We start from the raw sequence: 19,387 nt of genomic DNA on the forward strand, positions 1-19,387 counted from the left end.
GCAGTCACTGCAAGACTGTTATATCTCCATACTGAGGGAGAAGAAGGTTCTGGAGAAATATGTCAGGTTAGTGCTGGAGATGTACAGAAATGTGAAGAGAAGTGTTTGCACCTGTCTGGGACAGACAGAAAGTTTTCAAGTAACAGTTCGCTTGCATCAAGGGTCAGCATTAAGTCTGTTTCTGTTTAATATTGTGATGGAGGTGGTGACGGAGGAGGTGAGAGAAGATGGGCCTTGGACACTGTTTTGTGCAGATGACATCTTGCTATGTGCAGATTCAAGAAAAGAAGCGGGAACTAAACTGGAAAGATGCAGAAAAGTACTGGAAGAGAGAGGTGAGACTGAGCAGAAGTAAGACAGAGTATATGTGTTGCACAGTGGATGGCAGCCAGGAGACAGATCTGGAGCTGGAACGAAATGTCATCAGGAAGGTGAGGGACTTTAGATACTTAGGTTCAACAGTGGAAGAAGATGGAGAAGCTGAGAAGGACATGGGATGCAGGATACAAGCGGGTTAGAAGAACTGGAGGGAGATGGCTGGAGTGTTATGCGATAAGAGGGTGCCGATCAATCTGAAAGGCAAAATGTATAGGACAGTAGTGAGGCCAGCTATGACAGTATGCTAATGAAACTGTGGCCCTGAGGAAAAATAACATCAGCAGGATGGAAGTAGCAGAGATGAGAATGCTTTGGTGGATGTGCGGTGTGACCAGAAAGGATCGTCTGAGAAATGACTATGTAAGGGGAACAGTGAATGTTACAAACTTAGGAGCAAAGATACAGGAGGCAAGGTTGAGATGGTTTGGTCATGTGATGAGGAGGAAGGATGAATATGTGGGAAGAAGGGTCATGCAGATGGATGTGCAAGGAAGTGTGGGCGGCCAAAGAAGAGATGGAGGGAGCTGGTAGAAGAGGACTTGAGGCTGGAGAACTTGGATGTGGTGATAGCCCAAGACAGTAGGATGTGGAGGAGACTCATCATCAACAAGCTGCGGAAGAAGAAGAAGATTAAAACAATGAAGCCCAAATAACCAAAATATTTTACTTGTTCTCTAGGTTCTTCCTATTTTCACTTTTTGTATTTCTAATGCCTGATTTTCATACTGAAAATCAGGTTAATCAATAGTTAAAGAGCAAACGCTGCAGTGGGTTTATTTAAGATGATATCGTCTTCATAGAGAAAAAAAGACTGAGTTTAATATCTCTTATTTCTTTTTCATTTTCTTTAATAGTATGTGTAGAGTATAAATAACCCTGATAATGGTAGATTTTACATATTCTTCTGTTCATTTTGTGATTGATGTATAAAGTCGTGTTGCTTTGTATAAGGTTGTATTTATTCCATGCAGATGTAGTGTTTTGAATAATCCCCCCCCCCCTTGGATTCCTTTCTTCGTCAATATCAAATTTTTGTGTATCCTCAAAGGAGGTACAGAGTTGCTGTGATATTAACACATGATCAGATTTACATCATTACGATATTCCTGTCAACAATTTTCCTAGAAATTAATTTATTTTTCAGGATACCAATATTGTCAGGTCTTAAGTTTGTTATCTAGGACAATACTAACTGCATCCACCTACCTGGATCTTGGTCTTCTTCTTTTCCTATTATCAAAGACATGTTACCATTTCCTCTTTAAATGATTATTTGCCTTTGTGTTTAAGTAACTGTATCATCTGTGTTATTACATTCTTGAATGCTAATAATGTCAAGTTGCTTTCTGATATCATCATTTTAATGTGATTCCATCATTTGATGCCATCTGTTCACACCATTAATTTTTCTCAGAAAACTCCTTCTGAGGTCTTCTAGTGTTTGGTGAATGAGTTTTATTTCTAACCACCTCTACTCAGACCTATAACTTCATACCAGTTTAAACACTTTTACTAATAAATGTGTAGATTTTTTAGTAAAAATCTACACATTAGTAAAAGATCAGTTAAAATGGACTAATGAAGGAAAAAAAATTGAATTTTACAAGCAAATTTGAAGAAATTTGCTTGTAAATTTATCTCTATTTTTGGGACAAATATATCTTTGTGAACAAACTTTTTTCCTGAATGAAATATATAAGTCAAAATACAGGGCAAATTTATCTGATGAACATTTGAAATCGCTACTTGTAATTAGCACTTCAAAATTTGAACCAAAGTTTAATAAGATTTTAAAAACAGAAACACAGTTACATCATTCACATTAATGGTTTTATTATAATTTGTGATAAAAATATGAGAATTTGCTGATAGTGTTCGTTGTCATTAATATACGATAATTTAATCTCACATACTCTGTAATCAGTTTTTTATTACTACGGCCCACTGAACAGTACTGAAGTACCCAATGTGGCCCTCACGGCAAAAAGTTTGGAGACCACTGATCTAAGGCATGGAGCTCTTGTCCCATTCAATATTCTGATGAGTGTGGTAGAAGTGGAAAGCTTGTCCTGAGCTGTCTTCTCTGCTGTTATTAGCATCTTCAATATGCTCTCTTTGTCTAATTTCCAAACTTCTAGATGTTTGCTCTATGTAAGCAAAGGCCTCAAGAACATGGAATATTGTAAACTCAGTGATGTTTTTTAAAAGGGTTGTGGTCCTTAGGTGAATGTAACAGAACTTGTATAGTCACAGTTGGCTTGAAAGCTAATCTTATGCCTTGAGATTTCAGGAGATTGGCAATTTTGAGAGAAAATCTACCAATATAAAGGATGGAAACTGAGGTTCTGTAGCACATGTCAGAAATCTGTTGTGAAGTAGGAGTAGAGAATATAATTTGTTTTGTGATTGCCCAATAAACTTTATTTCAGTTGTTATTAATCTTTGTTTGTCTTTTTGTTTTGTTGTCCAGATTTCACTTCCATACAATACGACTGGTAGGGCTAACGTATTGTATACTTTTAGTCTGGTTTTTTGTTGAACTAGGTTAGGTTTAAATATAGAATTAATTATTTTTAAATATTTCAATTTTTAGGTTTATATCTTTTTCATATGTAATCATACATCCTGGGTAGTTAAATGACTTCACCTGTTCTGAAATCTTGTTATCTATGACTATTTTAGGTGTTATTGAATCTTGTCCTTTAAAGGCCATCGTTTTTTGATAATATTTTTTTTCTGTTAATATTATCATTCCATAATCTTTAGCTATCACATTTAAATTTAAAATATCTTTCTGTAAGTTATCTTCAGAATTTTTAATTATTTGGTCATCAGCAAAAAGGAGAGTGTTTAAGTTCACACTAGGAGAAAGTTTAATACCTTGATGGAAATTTTTATTCCATTTTATTATTATGTCATTTAGATAAATATTAAAAAGAATTGCTGAAAAGGGACATCCCTATTGGATTTCTTGGTTTATCTCTCTCATAAATGATAGTTCATAATTTAATCTTTATTTGTATTTGATTATTTTCATATATATATACAGTAAAACTCCTTTTTTACACTTTCCAGGGGACTGGTAGGAAAAAAGTGTGAATAGCTGGAAATGTAAAAAACATTTTAAAAAGGCTAAAAGATGACTTACTGCTAGTATGACTCTACATACTAGATTACAAAATTTAATAACTGAAAATAAATGAATTTACAATTACTTACATTTATCTATTTAAAAAAATCTTTAATTGTTGATTGTTTTTTCTGCACTCTTATAAGTTCCACCTGCTTCTCTCAGTATATAAGGCATTAAATGCCCCATCGTCTCCTGGTGCACTTGCAATATACCACCTCAAAACAGAGATAGCTTCCATTGCTTCTTTACTAGTAGGGATGGTAGATTCTTGATCACAGTCTTCTTCACCAAGGTGGTTAGAAAGGGTGTCGTCTACACTTGGTACCATCACACCAGCATCAACATAGTCTTGAAATGAAGAAGACTCATCCATCACATACCAGTTATTGGGCTCTGACATATCTTCTTCTTCCTCCTCCTCCTGTAGTTGTTCCTCCTCTTCCACAACCATTACATCCAACTGTTTCCTGAAGGCAGGAGTTACGTTATTATTATTATTATTACGGGCAACTCCAGGGAGTCATTAGACTTATCGAGGGACTTATGGAGGGACATATGCATGGCACATCTTCTTCATAATGCATTATGTGGCCAAAGCATGGTTTTTGATCATTTGTTTTGGGTCCATACCATTATCATGCATAAACACAGCTTTTTCAACAAGTATTTTTCTATATATTTCCATTTAAATGCATGGATGATGCCCAGATCTAATGGCTGAAGCTCACTTGTAGAATTAGAGAGAAAGAACACTAATCTAATGTTTCTGAGCTGCAGATCTTCAGGGTGTGCAGGACATTTGTCTAGCAGTAGTAGTATTTTGTGGTGATTTGTCCCCATTTTAGCATCCAGAGCATGCATGATGGATGTGAAGATGCTGTTGGCATCATACTTAGTAGGCAGATTTTCACGTTCTTAAAACACCCTGGCTTTTTAAATTTACCAATTACCAGTGGAGGTAATTTTTCTGATCCATCAGCATTAACCATGAGCAAAACAGTTACCCTCTGCTTGCTGAGTTTTCCGCCGTGACACTTTTCTCCTTTAAAACACAATGTTTTACTTGGCAGAATGTTATAAAAGAGCCCAATTTCATCAACATTGAAAATATTTTTCGGTTCGCAGTCCTGAATAATTATCTTTAGTTCATGTTTCCACTGGTTTACAGTTTCCCCTGCAACACTATTACTTTCTCCACATACTTGATTATACACAATATTGTGACGAGTCTTGAAACGATCAATCCATCTATTTGATGCAGTAAAACCATTAACCCCCAAACTCGCAGCAAATTCAAGGGCTTTCGCTCGGAGTATAGTACCATCGACTGGAATACCCGATGCTCTCATAGAAACAAACCACTAAGCCACAAGTTTATTCAATTCATCGTATGTTGATGTCAGATATATTTTCAGTTTTTTTTTTTTTTTTTTTTTTTTTTTTTGACATAGCACCAGATTGCTTTGCATTGAGTTCAATGCTTGGCCTGTTTTTTACTATCGTGTTCAAAGTGGACACAGAGAATCCAAGATCTTTTGCTAATTGGACACGTGTTCCGGCATGCCAATCTACAAGTCGAAGAATTGCCATTTTTTTTTTTTTTTTCTGTGTTTTTTTCTCCATGTTACTAACATGGATCATCCACCACCACAACTTGAAAGCAACTCTCACACACTAAATTACATAGTAGAAATTCTGCAATATACTACGTGCTTCTGAATTGCGACTACGAACACCAACACAAGCTAGTGAAGCGATATTTCACTAACTGTGGTTTATTCACTGATATCTAATATTCACAAGTAATGACTGTTACTTGGTAGAAGTGTGAATGTGATTTCACAATTTGTATATGATCCTTGTTCATGATTTCAATACAGCACTGTGAATGTGAAATCACATCACAACATGTTACAGGTGCTACGAACTACCGACAGTTTAAAATTACTGATATGAAAACTTCACGGTATCAATTCGTACTGTGATTGAAAAATCACAGTATCGCTCATCACTACATCACTGCTGCAAGTGTGCAAGTCACCATGATGGCGGAAACGAAACTACAGCCGAAAGCAATTTTTCTGTTTCCAGCCGCCATCTGGGAACAGAAATGCTCAGATTTCCACAGAAATCGATTTGAATGAGAGGAAATCAATTCGAAAATCAGTGTTGCCACCCAAGAAAAACCGTAAATCATGGGAAAATTTAATACGTCCACATCAAGTTGTTAATGGTGGGAAAACAATATATCGTAAGACTAGGCCTTAAAACAGAACCAATGGAAAATGACATAAATGGCAGGAAAACATAAAAACGGGGTTTTACTGTACTTATGATAGCTTTTAGGATATTCTTTGGTATTTGAGTTTATTTTAATATGTTAAACAAAATTCTTCTTTTAACCTTGTCAAATGCTTTTTCAAAATCAATAAATGTAATATGTGTTTCTAAATTGTATTCTCTTCTTTTTTATTATTATTATTAATTTTAGCCAAAAGGCCGGGTTTATACATGATTGTCCTTTTCTAAATCCACTCTGTACTTCTAAAATAAAGTTTTCAGAATATTTTATTAGTTTATTTAAAATTCTGTTATATTTTTTGTAACAGGAATTTAGGATACTTATTCATTCGTAATTTTTAGGATCATCTCTACTACCTTTTTTAAAGATAGGGATCACAATTGCTTTTTTCCATTCTATTGGTGGGTTACTTGTTGAATAGATTTTATTTAAAAATAATAGGAGTCTTTCTTTGAACCTTATTCCTGCATATTTATATAATTCTGAACCTGACTTATCTTCTCTGAGTGATTTTCCATTTCTTGTTTCTTTCAGGCTGATTTCTAATTCTTTAGTTATTTCATTTTCATTAAATGTTTGCCAGTTATCTTTTTTAAAATTCCTCTAATTTCAATTTGGTGTTTAATTTTACATTTTCTGTAGTATCTGTACTTAAATGTTTCAAAATCTTATATACATTGGGTCTTATTTTATATAAATCATGTTCTAAATTAGAAACATTTGTTCCATGATTCTCTTCGTCCTTTTCTGACTTCTCTTTTAGCTATGGCTCTTACTCTTTTATATTCTATTTCATCTTCTAATCTTTACTGCTTAACCATTTATGATATGCTTCTTTTTTTAATTTTGATTATTTCTTTGTTTGTATCATCCCATATCTTCAGTTTTTTTTTTCTTTTTATCAATTTTTTTGGTCTTTCCTAAGCTTTCATTTACTACTGTAATTAGTATCATTTTTATATTAAGCCATTCTATTTCAATTTCTTCATTTTGTTTATTTTATCTAAATATTGGTTAATTCTTTTAATGATTATTTCATATCCTCTGTGAACTCGAACATCTAAAGAGAACTTCAATGTTTTTTCATTTAGTATAAAGTAATCTAATATTGATTTCTATCCTCTTGCTGTCCAAGTATATGTATGTATGTTTTTATCTTTATAGAAAGGATTCATTATTTTAAGGTTATTATAAACTACAAAGTCGATCAATTTTTTACCATTCCTGTTTAGAGTATGTTCCCCATGTACGTGGGTGGTCTGAAAAATTCTTGGCCTTGGCAATGGATAGCAATGCTATCGGCACGACTCTTTTTTTTTTCTAAGTTGCTACATCCGTCATAAGCATCCATTTGAAATTGCAAGTCTTTCTGTCAAGTAGTTTGTTTTATACAGCTGTCTGAAGCAAAAGTGTTGTTTGTATCCCTTGAAATGGATAAAATTCTTTCTAAAAGAAGGTTTAACGGCAAAAGAAATTCATTTGAAGTTCATAGAAGTTTATGGGCACTCTTCTCCTTTGTTTTTGACAAGCCTTGAAGGTGATCCACATGAAGGACGTCCAAAAAGTGTAACAACACCAGAAATCATTGATCAAGTACATGATATGATATTGGGTGACCGGCAAGTCAAAGTGCATGAAATTGCTGAAATTTCATGCACTATAGGCATTTCTAAAACTATAGGTATTTCAAAAGAATGTGTAGGATATATTCTGCATGAATAATTGCAAATGAAAAAACTTTCCGCAAGATGGGTACCACTCTTGCTCACAGCAGATCAAAAACGCATTTACATGAAAATCTCTGAACAGTGCTTGGAATGTTTTAACAAGAATAAAACACTGATGTTGTGCATCGATTTATTACTATGGATGAGACTTGGATTCACCTTTACACACCAGAATCCAAACAGCAGTCAAAACAGTGGACAGAAGCCGGTTGTTCAGCACCAAAGAAGACAAAGTCGGTTCCATCAGCAAAGAAAGGTCATGGCATCGATATTTTGGGATGCTAAAGGCATTTTGTTTATTAATTATCTTGAAAAGGGTAAAACAATAACAGGGGAATATTATTCTGATCTCTTAACCAGACTAAACAAAAAAAATTGTGAGAAAAGACCCGGTTTGCAAAAGAAAAAAAATCATCTTTCATCAGGACAATGTGCCTGCCCACAAAGGTGTTTTGGCAATGGGAAAATTAAGGGATCTACACTATGAATTGTTGGAACATCCACCCTAAATCTCCAGATTTGGCTCCCTCTGACTTATCTCTTCCCGAAACTAAAAAGCTTCCTGGTCAGCATTTTTCTTCAAATCAAGAGGTGATTGCAGCTGTAGAGGGGTATTTTGCAGATCTTACTGAGAACCACTACAGGGACAGGATAATGCCAATGGAGCATCACAGGAATAAATGTATTAGTCTTAAGGGAGATTACGTTGAAAATAAAAATAATTTTGAAATTATAAATTCGTTTTTTCATTGTTAGGCCAAGAACTTTTCAGACCACCCTTGTATTCCTATATTATTATTAATTTTCATGCTTCCAAAGTCTCTTGCTAATATTATATGATCATTTTTATTTATTTTATTATATATATTTTGTGCCTGATTATAGAATTCAATATTTTCATCTTTTCTTTCTTCTGGGGCATATAAACCAATTATTGTTCAGTAATCTGTATTATTTTCTTGTGTACCATTTTCTTAGAATATCCATTACTTACCAGTAGTTGAAGAGAAGTAATTCTTCTTTTAGTGTTTCTTCGTTTCCTTTTTTTCAGCATATGTATAACACCTAATTTTGCGATATATGGTGCAATGAAGAGAATTCTAGGTAACAACCTAAATTTGTATGAGTGGGTTTACAGTATACGCTAATAGAGAGGCTCCTCTGCTTTTTTTCAAAATTACTTTCATTTAACATTCTTGCAAAGCAATTACTTCAGGCATCCCTAATATCTTCCATTTTTATATCGCTAATGTCATGTCTTATTTCTTTTAAAGTACTCTTTCCTCCATTTCTTATCTTTTTCCATTAATGATAAAATTACATAATCTTGCTTACATGTTTTTATGTATTCCTAATGGTACCTACTGATATACTAACCAGGAACTTTCAATATGATTAAGGATTATGACTTACTGTTACTCAAGAACACATCAGCTGGTTCCTTGTTTCTCTGGAACCGCTTTGACCACAATATCATATTGATGTGCTATAACTTTTACAAACACTTTCGTGCGTTGATTGGATGTATAAAAACTGAAAATTTAGTGGCCTGAACTTTCAGATCTTTGATTTAGTTTTTTTTTTTTTTTCCCTTTAAGAAAAGATAATTTACTTGAAGTTTTGTTATTCTATTTTTGTATTTCAGACTTAATTGTCAAATTCCAAAGATTGAAAATTAACTTGCATGAGAGAATGCCAAAATTAATATGTATACATGAAAAGAAATCCAGTGAATTTTTATGTAATAAATTTATACATGTAAATGTTTGCTGTGCATTCTTTTTTCTTACTTTTAAGTTAAAGCATTTTTTTTTTAACATTAATTGTTGATTTTCAATTTTATGTTGCATGAGAAGTGTGATCCAAATCCTTAGTTTTGTTGATTTCATTTTTCTATTTGATGTGAATTTATTTATTTTTTTTTAAAAAAAAAAGGAATTTTGTAGAAGACATTTAGAAAGTGAGTTTTGACTGATTATTTCTTTATATAAATGTTGATATTATCAGCAAACTGATAGCCTTTCAGCCTCATTTGATAATTAATATTATTTAAACTTCTATTACATATCTTGTTGAAAACTAATCCAAATAAAAGTTTTCCCCTTGAGATAAATTCAAACATTGTACACATGTATTGTAAAGATTGAGGGATTCATTGTTACTAAATGATCACAACATAATTATACAAAAAAATTATAGTTTCTTAGGCCTTTTAAATCATATAATTGTAACTATTCTTAAGTCATTTGTTAACATAAGAGTATTTTTTAATTATAATGTAATTTCAATACGAGTGTATTTGAAATGTAATGAGAAGCATACTTCCCATTTGGCAGCAGCCTGCTATTACCTGATTTTAACTTGCCAAATACCAAGCAATTTTACTCCCAACTGCTGTTAAATGAGAGATATGTCCTTCATACATACTTGTTCATCTGATTGCATAATTAAAGGAAAAAAAACACCTTTTGTTTTCCACCCTACTTTTCTAAAAAATGTTTTAATTATTTCTGAAGGATGCTTCCTGTACATTTTACCTTTCAACCATTGTCTCTGTTTCGCTGGCAATTATATACAGCCCAGGCCATGCGTTCTCGTTGGACATCATTTCTCGGCCAGGACTTAATGGAAGAATCGGATGAAGAACAAGACTCTATGAAAGAAACTTTTCTTGAGACTTCACCACTTTTACTTGGATTAACTTTTGTAATCTCCATTGTTCACAGCATCTTTGAATTTTTAGCTTTTAAGAATGGTGAGTACTCCTGCGTTATTATGCTAAAATACTTGCTCATTTTTAAACTAGTTGTTTTGAAGACATTTGATCTTTTTAATGCCACAAATTAGTTTTGTAAGATTGCTCTTTCTTCAGGATTATCCACAGAAAGAGGGGGGGGTGAAATCAGAAAAGAATCAAATTCCACAAAAGTTGCATATATAGTGTGTGATAAGATACTCTACATATATGTATATTGAGTAGCCAATTTATTTGGCACTTATGTAATACTGGATAGCAACCCTCAGAATAACCTTAATTCATTGGGATATGTATTCTCTAAGGTGTTGGAAGTGCTCCACAGCTGATTTGGCAAATGATCTTATTTCATTTCATTGGCAGATCCCTACAGATCCCTATCATAAACAGCTCATGCCTCAAATGCCATAGTTCAGTTGACAGGCAGGTGAATATGGTAATGTTGTCCTTGTTTTCCTGAAATCATTCACAAGTAGTCTGCTTTGTGACATGGTACATTATCCTGCTTGAATTAACCATAAGGTAGAATGAACTGTAAGCATAAAAGGAGTAACCTTCTGGTGACAGCGACATTCAAATGTTACTCCACTGTTATAAGTGGCCATAATGGGTTGAGGAAACATTCTTCATACCACCCACAGCTTACTGTAATCACTTAAATTGATGTATTCATTGATTTTAATTGCTTTTGCCATCACCCCTGAATGACTGAACTAGGATTTGTTAGACTAAGCAACCTTAATAAATTTAGTGGGCATTTGAGGAGAGTGAAAAAACGTAGTGTATTACTTATAACTGCTTCTAAAGCATAGTTTAGTCTGTCTGTTGGATTGCACAGCTTCTTGTATTTCTCCATCATCCTCTCACATCTACAGACCAAGCTGTCTACAATTAGATGGATGTTTTGTGGTTCTTTTTCTGTTATACGTGCACTTTCTTGCACTGACTTCATACTGTGCTTTACTGGGTTTTATCATTTCTTGATATGTACTCCCAAGGGATGTACAGGATAATAATTTGTCCATTATCACATGGAATTGCATGCGTGCACTTGCATAATCCATTATTAGTATCTGTTTTTCAATAATTGATATTGACACTGTCTCACATAAGTGCCGTGGATTCCACAAATGGAGATGTTTTAATAAACTATCCACTTAGTGTGTATGAAAATATATACTATCTAGCCAGGAAGAGTGAAACGCTTCCCCCCCACCAATTCCTCTCTTTTCATCAAAATATTTCAAGGGAAATCTCTGCAGATTAGGGGATTACTTGAAATGAGTTCAATATTACCTTGGGGCCTCAAATATTATTCCAAAAGTAAAATGTGACATGATTGAAATATGTGTGCAACGTAACTTGCTAACAGAAAGATCTTATTTGATTCATTACAAGTAGGGATGGGGCATACCCTATAAGAATTATGGAGCTGCATAATAAAATCTAACTGTCTCTATTCTAATATCTTCATTTTTATATGATCTAATTTTGTGTCTCATTTATTCTGAAAAACCCATTTCTGCTGGATTTTGCATTGCTTTATTTTTAACATTTATTTTTAACCAAAATAAAAAAAAATGATGGTACAACATGACAAAATTTCATGCCGGCTGGGGCATTGCCCGGTTAAACAAGGCCCCCGTTGTTTTCGCCAGGGAACCAGGGTGAACAGCGAAAAGTCAGCTACTGGAACAAATCTGAAAACAAACCCCAACTCAACATCACCAGAGTTAAAGATCGGTACTATCAACATAAGAAGCCTGAATGGCAAAGAAATGGAGCTAGCTGAGGAATTAGATAAGTACCAGATTGACATAATAGGGGTGACTGAAACAAAAAACACAAAAACTGGTGAGATCTTTCTGAGCAATAAATACAAAATGTTATATTCAGGCAATGACAATCAAGGAAAAGAAGGAGTAGCCATAGTATTCAACACAAAATACGAGGCTAATCTTCTTGAATGGTAGTCAGTCTCAAGTAGAGTAATGTGGGCAAATATGAGAATGGGGAACTGGACAATGCGACTTATTTGTGTCTATGGTCCCACAGAAGGTTCTACTAAGGTAGAAGTGGAGGAATTTTTTGAGGGTTTAGAAAAAGCAACTGACACAATGAAAAATGAAAAGTTGGTCCTTGTTGGGGATCTAAATAGCAGAGTAGGAAAGGATTGTGAGACATACAAAAATATTTTGGGAAAATTTGGAGAAAAGAGCAAAGCTAATTATAATGGCAAATATCTGTTGAATTTCTGCTCAGGACATGGACTGGTTATTACTAATACCATGTTCCAACATAAAAATGTGCACAAATTCACATGGAGAGAAGAGACAAGGAATAAGAAAAGTCTCATTGACTATGTTATTGTTGATAGTGATGTTTTCTCCCTGGTGCAGGACACCAGAGTGTACAGAGGATTTGAAATTGGAAGTGATCACTATTTAGTCTTGAGCAGGATAAAATTGAATTTCATATTGAAAAGAATGACATGTAAGAAAGTTTTAAAGCGAATAAAAGTTGAGCAGCTCTCAGATGTGAACTGTAGACTAAAATACACAAAGATTATTGAAGAAAAAATGAAAGAGTTTGAGAACAGGAATCAAACCTTGGAGATTCAGTGGCAAAATCTGAAGAAAATGTTGATTGATTTAGCCAAAGAGACATGTGGTGAGGTTGTCTGCAAAGATAAAAAAATCAGAACTCCCTGGTGGACACAGGAAGTTAAAAAGCAGTGAAGGATAAGAAGAAAGCATATCAAATGTTTCTGTCAAATAAGTCAGCTTGTGCTCTTAGAGAATATAGAGACAAATGCAAGAATGCTAAACACTGTGTAAAACTAGCTAAACAAAAGTCATGGGAGGACTTTGGCAAGAATATAGAAAATAAATATCAAGAAGGTGGCAAAATATTCTGGAGGCTGTTAAAGAAGCTTAGGAATGGAGGAAAGAGTGCTGTAAAAGGAATTAGAGATGATAAAGGTGACATGAAAACGGGAGAAAAAGATATCCTTGAAGTATGGAGTAATTACTTTGAAAAACTGCTAAATGAAACAAGCAGTGATTACAGCACAGTGGTAAAAAATGCTGACCAGGCATGCAGTCAGGAATACATATCCATACTTGAAGTAGAAAAAGCCATCAAAGGCTTGAAATGTGGAAAGACAGCTAGAGTAGATGATATTCGACCAGAAATGCTGAAGTATGGTGGTATAAGAGTCTTACAGTGGCTGCACTGCATAGTTCAGAAAGCCTGGACAGAGGGTCGAATTCCTGATGATTGGAGTAGAGCTCTCATAGTACCAATATATAAAAAAGGGAAATAAAACTGAATGTGAGAATTACAGAGGTGTATTCCTACTGAGTGTTCCTGGCAAGATCTATGCAAGTATACTTCAGAAACGGTTGACAAGAATTGTGGAAGAAAAGCTTGGTTAAGAACAAGCTGGATTCAAGCCAAATAGAGGCTGTCAGGATCAGATCTTCACTTTACGACAAATAGTCGAGAAAGCATGGGAATATAACAAAGATCTGTATTTAAGTTTTGTCGATTTGGAAAAGGCATATGACAAGGTGCCAAGAGAGAAGCTATTCAATACGCTGCAGTTATATGGTGTCAATGGGGCATTATATCAAGCAATACTTAGTCTTTATTTGAGTTGTAAGTCAGCAGTTAGAATTGAAGGAAGTACATGAAGATGGTTTAATGTTAAATTTGGTGTGAGACAAGGATGTGCATTATCCCCTCTGTTATTCATTATCTATATGGATCACATTATGAAGGAAAGTGGTATTAAACATGATATCAAAATTGGAGATGTTAATGTCAGCTCTTTGCTTTATTCAGATGATGTTATACTTCTAAATAAATCCGCTACAAGTCTGCAAAATTCTCTGACTAAATTGAATAGCTGTTGTAATAGATATGGTATGAAGGTCAGCAATAAAAAGACAAAGACAATGAAAATAGGCAGAATCATTGAAAATGTCAACTGTGTTATGAATGGAGATCCTGTGGAACAAGTAAAACATTTCGGCTACTTAGGCACGATTTTTACTGAAGATGGTAAATTAAATATAGAAATCGACAACAGAATCAGCAAAATATGGTGGGAAGTCAATTGAATAAATTCATATGGACTAAGAGAGAAATTAGTCGGAACACTAAATTAGCTGTATACAAAACACTGTTCAAACCAGGTTTAACTTATGGATCTGAGAGCTGGGTCAGAAGTAAAACACTTGACCAAAGACTAGAGATCGCAGATATGAGAGTCCTGAGAAAGATTAGAGGCGTGAACAGATGGCATCAATGGCAATATCATATTAAAAACGAGGATATTAGGAAAGAACTTGACATTGTCAGCATCCAGGAATGCATTCGCAGAGCTAATCTCAGGTGGTATGGTCACTTAAACAGAATGGGCGAGGAAAGATTTGCAAAACAAGTGTTCTCTGTCAGGTTGGCAGCAAAACGACCCAGAAGAAGACCAAGATATAGGTGGATTGATGTGGTACAAAGTGCCTTAGACGATAGAAATATAAGATCTGATAATGTTGAAGTCTTGACAAGTAACAGGCTGATTTGGAGGAAAATTGTAGATTGGAAGTTAGTAATGATGTAATTTTTGTCTTTTAGTACTATCATGTCCTGTACATACACCCCTTGAGGGTACATGGCAGGAATTTGATGATGATTTTTAACAGTCAAACACTGTTTTATTATAATTATGGGAGATGATGTTACTTAATAAAAATTTAAACTGAGTTTCTTATCCTTTTTTTATATATTCAGCATCTTTTTATTTGTTCTGCAGATTTCTTGCAATTTATTTTTTCATCTGTATGTTTTTTAGATATGTGATTATGTAACCTAAATAATTAAATTGTCACTTGTTTTATTATATGACTTTTTGATTCAAATGTGCTACTTGCTTTTAAATATCATGATTTTTGTTTTCTTTGTGAAATCTTTGGATTGTATTTTTGGCTTATTTTTATTTAGTTCATAACCTGATTTTGGAAATTATCTGCATTATATAATAATCTAATCTGATTGTTTGCTGATATAGCATTAACAACAGTTCTTGTTAACTGGATACTCTGTTTTATTGCTATTTGTCCAAGTTTTTATAATCTGATCGCTATGGCACTGAAGATAAACTACCTTTGTCTTAGATCTTGATTTCTTCTGTTAATTTGTTACTGAATTGTTACTTTATTTTTATTTTCATGCAAGCGTTGTGTAGCTTGTACTAATATAGTGGATTTTTCATTATTGTTGTTTCATTATACTGTATAATTTTTTATCTGTGTATTTTATCAAAGGTTTTTTTAATCCCAAATGATATAGAATATGAAATTTGAAAAAAAAGAAAAAAATCTTAGTTCACCTACAGGACTATCGTACTGTAGATTTATAACCTTTCATTGGTGGGAGTCATTCTAAAACTGCTTTATTTTTCTGAGAGTAAATTGTTTACAATATTTCTAAGTCTAATACTAAATATCAGAATTTTACTTTGTTTTGTAACTTGTATTTAATAAGCTTATTCATCCATAATTTCCAGTCCTCTCTATTTTTCTTTCTTAAATATAGATATATAACATTGGCTTTTACCAGTCTGATGGTACTTCACATTTCCTCCAGTAGTTCTTGATAATGCTTAAAAAGCTTTGATTTAAATATTTACCCAACCAGCAAGCTGCTGGTTCTAATCCCACTTATGGGCTTTAATGGTTTATGCTTGTCTTTAGATGGTAAATGAATTTCATTGTCTAGTATGAAATTGCTGCCCTGCTTAATAGAGACCTAAAGTGGTTTGAAAAAGTTTCATGTTTTGTGGAAATTTTTCAAGAGCTTCTAGATTATGTAAAAAATAAAAATACAAAAAAATATATAAAATTAATAAAAAAAAATGGTAAGAAAATCCTTCTCACCCATCATACTAATGCACTATAGGTTAAACATAACCTTTTTTGGATGGCTGCTGCCTTAAAAAATTTCCACTGTACTTCCAAAGCTGTTTATTTATGCCATCTAATTCAGTTATTTAAAAATTTTTTTGATACCTTTGTTCTTCCAATCTCTGCATGACAAAACTTTTCATATCAAAGGCTAGTTTCAACATGAAAATAATATTTTAAAATGCTAACTTTTTTTTTCTGTGATACAAAAGAAATTGTTGAATGAAAACCTTCAGCAATATCTGTTGATCAAGTGATGAATTACAATACATTTTCATTTATGCATGTAGGGTTGCACATGTATGAACTTAATGTATCAATCTAACAGACAAAGTGTTGAACATTATTTGCAACTTATTTTAGCAGTATTAACAACACCAAACAAATTATTTTATAACAAATATTTATTAACTGGCTCATATTTTGCTGAATTTCAAATCAGCAGGGAGCCTCCATAGCTCAGTCAGTATAGACGAAACCCTTTAGTCGGAAACACCTGCGTTCAATTCCCGTCAGTGACGTGAGGAACCATTATCTGGTCTCTTTCGACTAAAGGTGAGTTAGCTGGTCTCATATGGGGGTGGGGATTTTTTTTGTCCCCCAGAACAGGCAAACCAGCCCCGTGAACACACACTGGATTACAGTCATGAATACTTCCCAGCCACATGTCAGTCCCAATTCTGGATAAATTGGGGGGGGGGAGCAATAGGGAACTACCCTGTAAAAATTCAATGCCTACAGTCGGAAATGGCTAAAAGGGAAAATCAGATCAAATCAGCATCTTCAGAGCACAAAGCAGCAGTTAAGTTTATACACGACAATCATTAAGTGAAGCAATAAAAATTCTAATGGACAAAAGATTTAAAGTCCTAATTTGGCACTCTGTAACGTACTAATAAAACATTGCCTTTGCATAACGTGTTAATTTAGCAACTCTGATCCACTCTCCTAAGTATAGGCTTCACATCTAGCATATCCTGGAGTGTATAAAGTTCCTTGTGGCTGTGACTTGGCCTATTATGGGCAGACAGGAAGATCAGTTAACATCTGTCTTGGACAACATAAAAAAATACATCCACTACCATTATTATGGCAAGTGAGGACTGGCAGACCACGCTTTGGACCCCTTCACACAGGATTAGATGAGAAAAAAGAAAAAGTAGTGTGCTATTCAGAAGTCATTTGCAGATCAGAAAGATTATTTTTAGAGTCAGCAATGGCTATGAAGAATTCTCCTACCCTGAACAAGTATGGTTGCATTAATTTGCCAAAAATTTGGGAGGCTTATCTTAAGATCAACTCCTACATAGCTGTTATACTTTTTTTTTTACACATTAGAGGGCACCAAATTAGGATTTCAGATCTTTTCTCCATTACAATTCGAATTGTTTCACTTACTATAAATTAAAAATTCCAAGAAATTATTTTCTTTGTTTCATCCTTTATCCGAGTTTAAGCAAACAAAGTTTGTGCATGAAGGTAACTTCATGACTGGATTACTTGTATATTGAAGCTGATGACTTCACATCAGTTGCCTTAGTATCCCATTATGCAATGCACTTATCCTTATGCACATGCATTATATGGAAGGGTGACTATCCAGACTTGTTTCAACCTTTATTGAGGTCTCATCAGTGGGAGTCAGACCCAGAAATGATACCAAGGTTGAAGAAATGCAGAAGCCATATTTCCATACACAAGTAGTCAAAAGGTGTCACACCTTATTACTAAAATACTCTTGATTAGAGATAGATCTTGAAAGTTTTTTTCACTTTGTTCTACTATAAATTAAATGTGTCTCGGAATTAGATTTTCTTGGTTTCATCCTTTATCCAAGTGTAAGCAAACAGTTTGCACGTGAAGTAACTTCACTACTGGGCTACTTGTGTAATGACTTCATATCAGTTGCCTTAGTGTTTCATAATGCAACACACATATCCTTACAGACATGTAACAGTCCAAAATAAAAATTCAGTGTATGTTCCATGGCTCAAGTCAAAAATCCCAAATTCTCATTCATCTTAACAGTCATCAGTAACTGTTAAGATGAATGATGCCCCAATAATCAAAAAATCAACTTCAAATCAGATTCCATAAGAACCAAATGTGCTTGCTTCCTGTTAAAATGACATTCAAGCCTTCCGGTCTTTCATTAAGCTGCTATGTGCAACTTCTATCCTTACTTGTTTCCTTCTCTCTCTCTCTCCCGACTATACCATTACTGCTCACAGCATGCCTCCTCTTATCTTTTGCCAGACAATGATACATAATAGATTATCTCTCTCTCTCTCTCACAGACACACACATTCAAATTGATTTCCCATAGACAATCTTTTCTGCATTGTATTTTACATGGGTATTTTCTTGTGTACTGCTCTGCCAAACTAGCCACTACCACATTTCTTTGTTTAAGAACACAAGCAATTGTTGGTCAGTATCCATATACAATTCAATTCTGTTTCTCTGCTTTTCTCTAATCAAGTAAATATATGATCAGCTGCTGATCAACATCCATACACAGCTCATATCCAAACTTACCCAACCAACTTCTTATCCTCTTCCTTCATACACCATCTTCCTCTGTTCTTTTGTAAGAGCCTTCTCCTCCAATACCATTTTCTCCCTAATAAATACAAATTCCCATACATTACAATTTCTGTGATCTGTCCATGTGGGGTTTGATTTTTTTTTTTTTTTTAGTATTTTTTTATAAAATCATTTTTATTTCTAAAAAAGCTTTTTTTTTATTTAAAAAAATAAATAAGGCTTTTTGGTGAACCATTCCAAATGTGAGAACAGTATTCTAAGATAGGGCAGATTTAGGATTTACCTTAAATCTGCCCTTATTTGGAAAGAAGTCAACAGACACCATAGTATGGCCAACAAACAGCCATAGCACACACCTTAATAAGAGGTAGGACCTCCTTTCATTGTGATAACTGTAGCAATCCTATTGTGCATACTTTTCACAAGCATACAATAGTGTAATATTTTCTTATTTTTATTTCATATATAATTTCTGCTGTTTATTATTAACTTTTGTCTTCTCATGCAGTCGCACTACAATTCTAGGCCGCCAATTAATTTAATAATAGTGTGCAAAGTAAGGAAGACAAAGGGATTGCC

General features: G+C 33.9%; 1 protein-coding gene across 1 annotated transcript in view; it reads left to right on the top strand.

Moving 5' to 3' along the window:
- LOC150101700 (putative lipid scramblase CLPTM1) overlaps nt 1-19,387 on the top strand; it is a 283,907-nt gene that overhangs the window by 200,867 nt on the left and 63,653 nt on the right. Inside the window, exon 8 of the mRNA XM_090399981.1 lies at nt 10,057-10,295. Coding sequence (XP_090256107.1) covers nt 10,057-10,295 — 239 coding nt within the window. The remainder of the gene's footprint in view (nt 1-10,056; nt 10,296-19,387) is intronic.

Source organism: Typopeltis vanoorti, chromosome 11, assembly GCF_054136105.1.
Source record: "Typopeltis vanoorti isolate ZY-2024b chromosome 11, IOZ_Tvanoo_1.0, whole genome shotgun sequence".
NCBI lineage: Eukaryota > Metazoa > Arthropoda > Arachnida > Uropygi > Thelyphonidae > Typopeltis > Typopeltis vanoorti.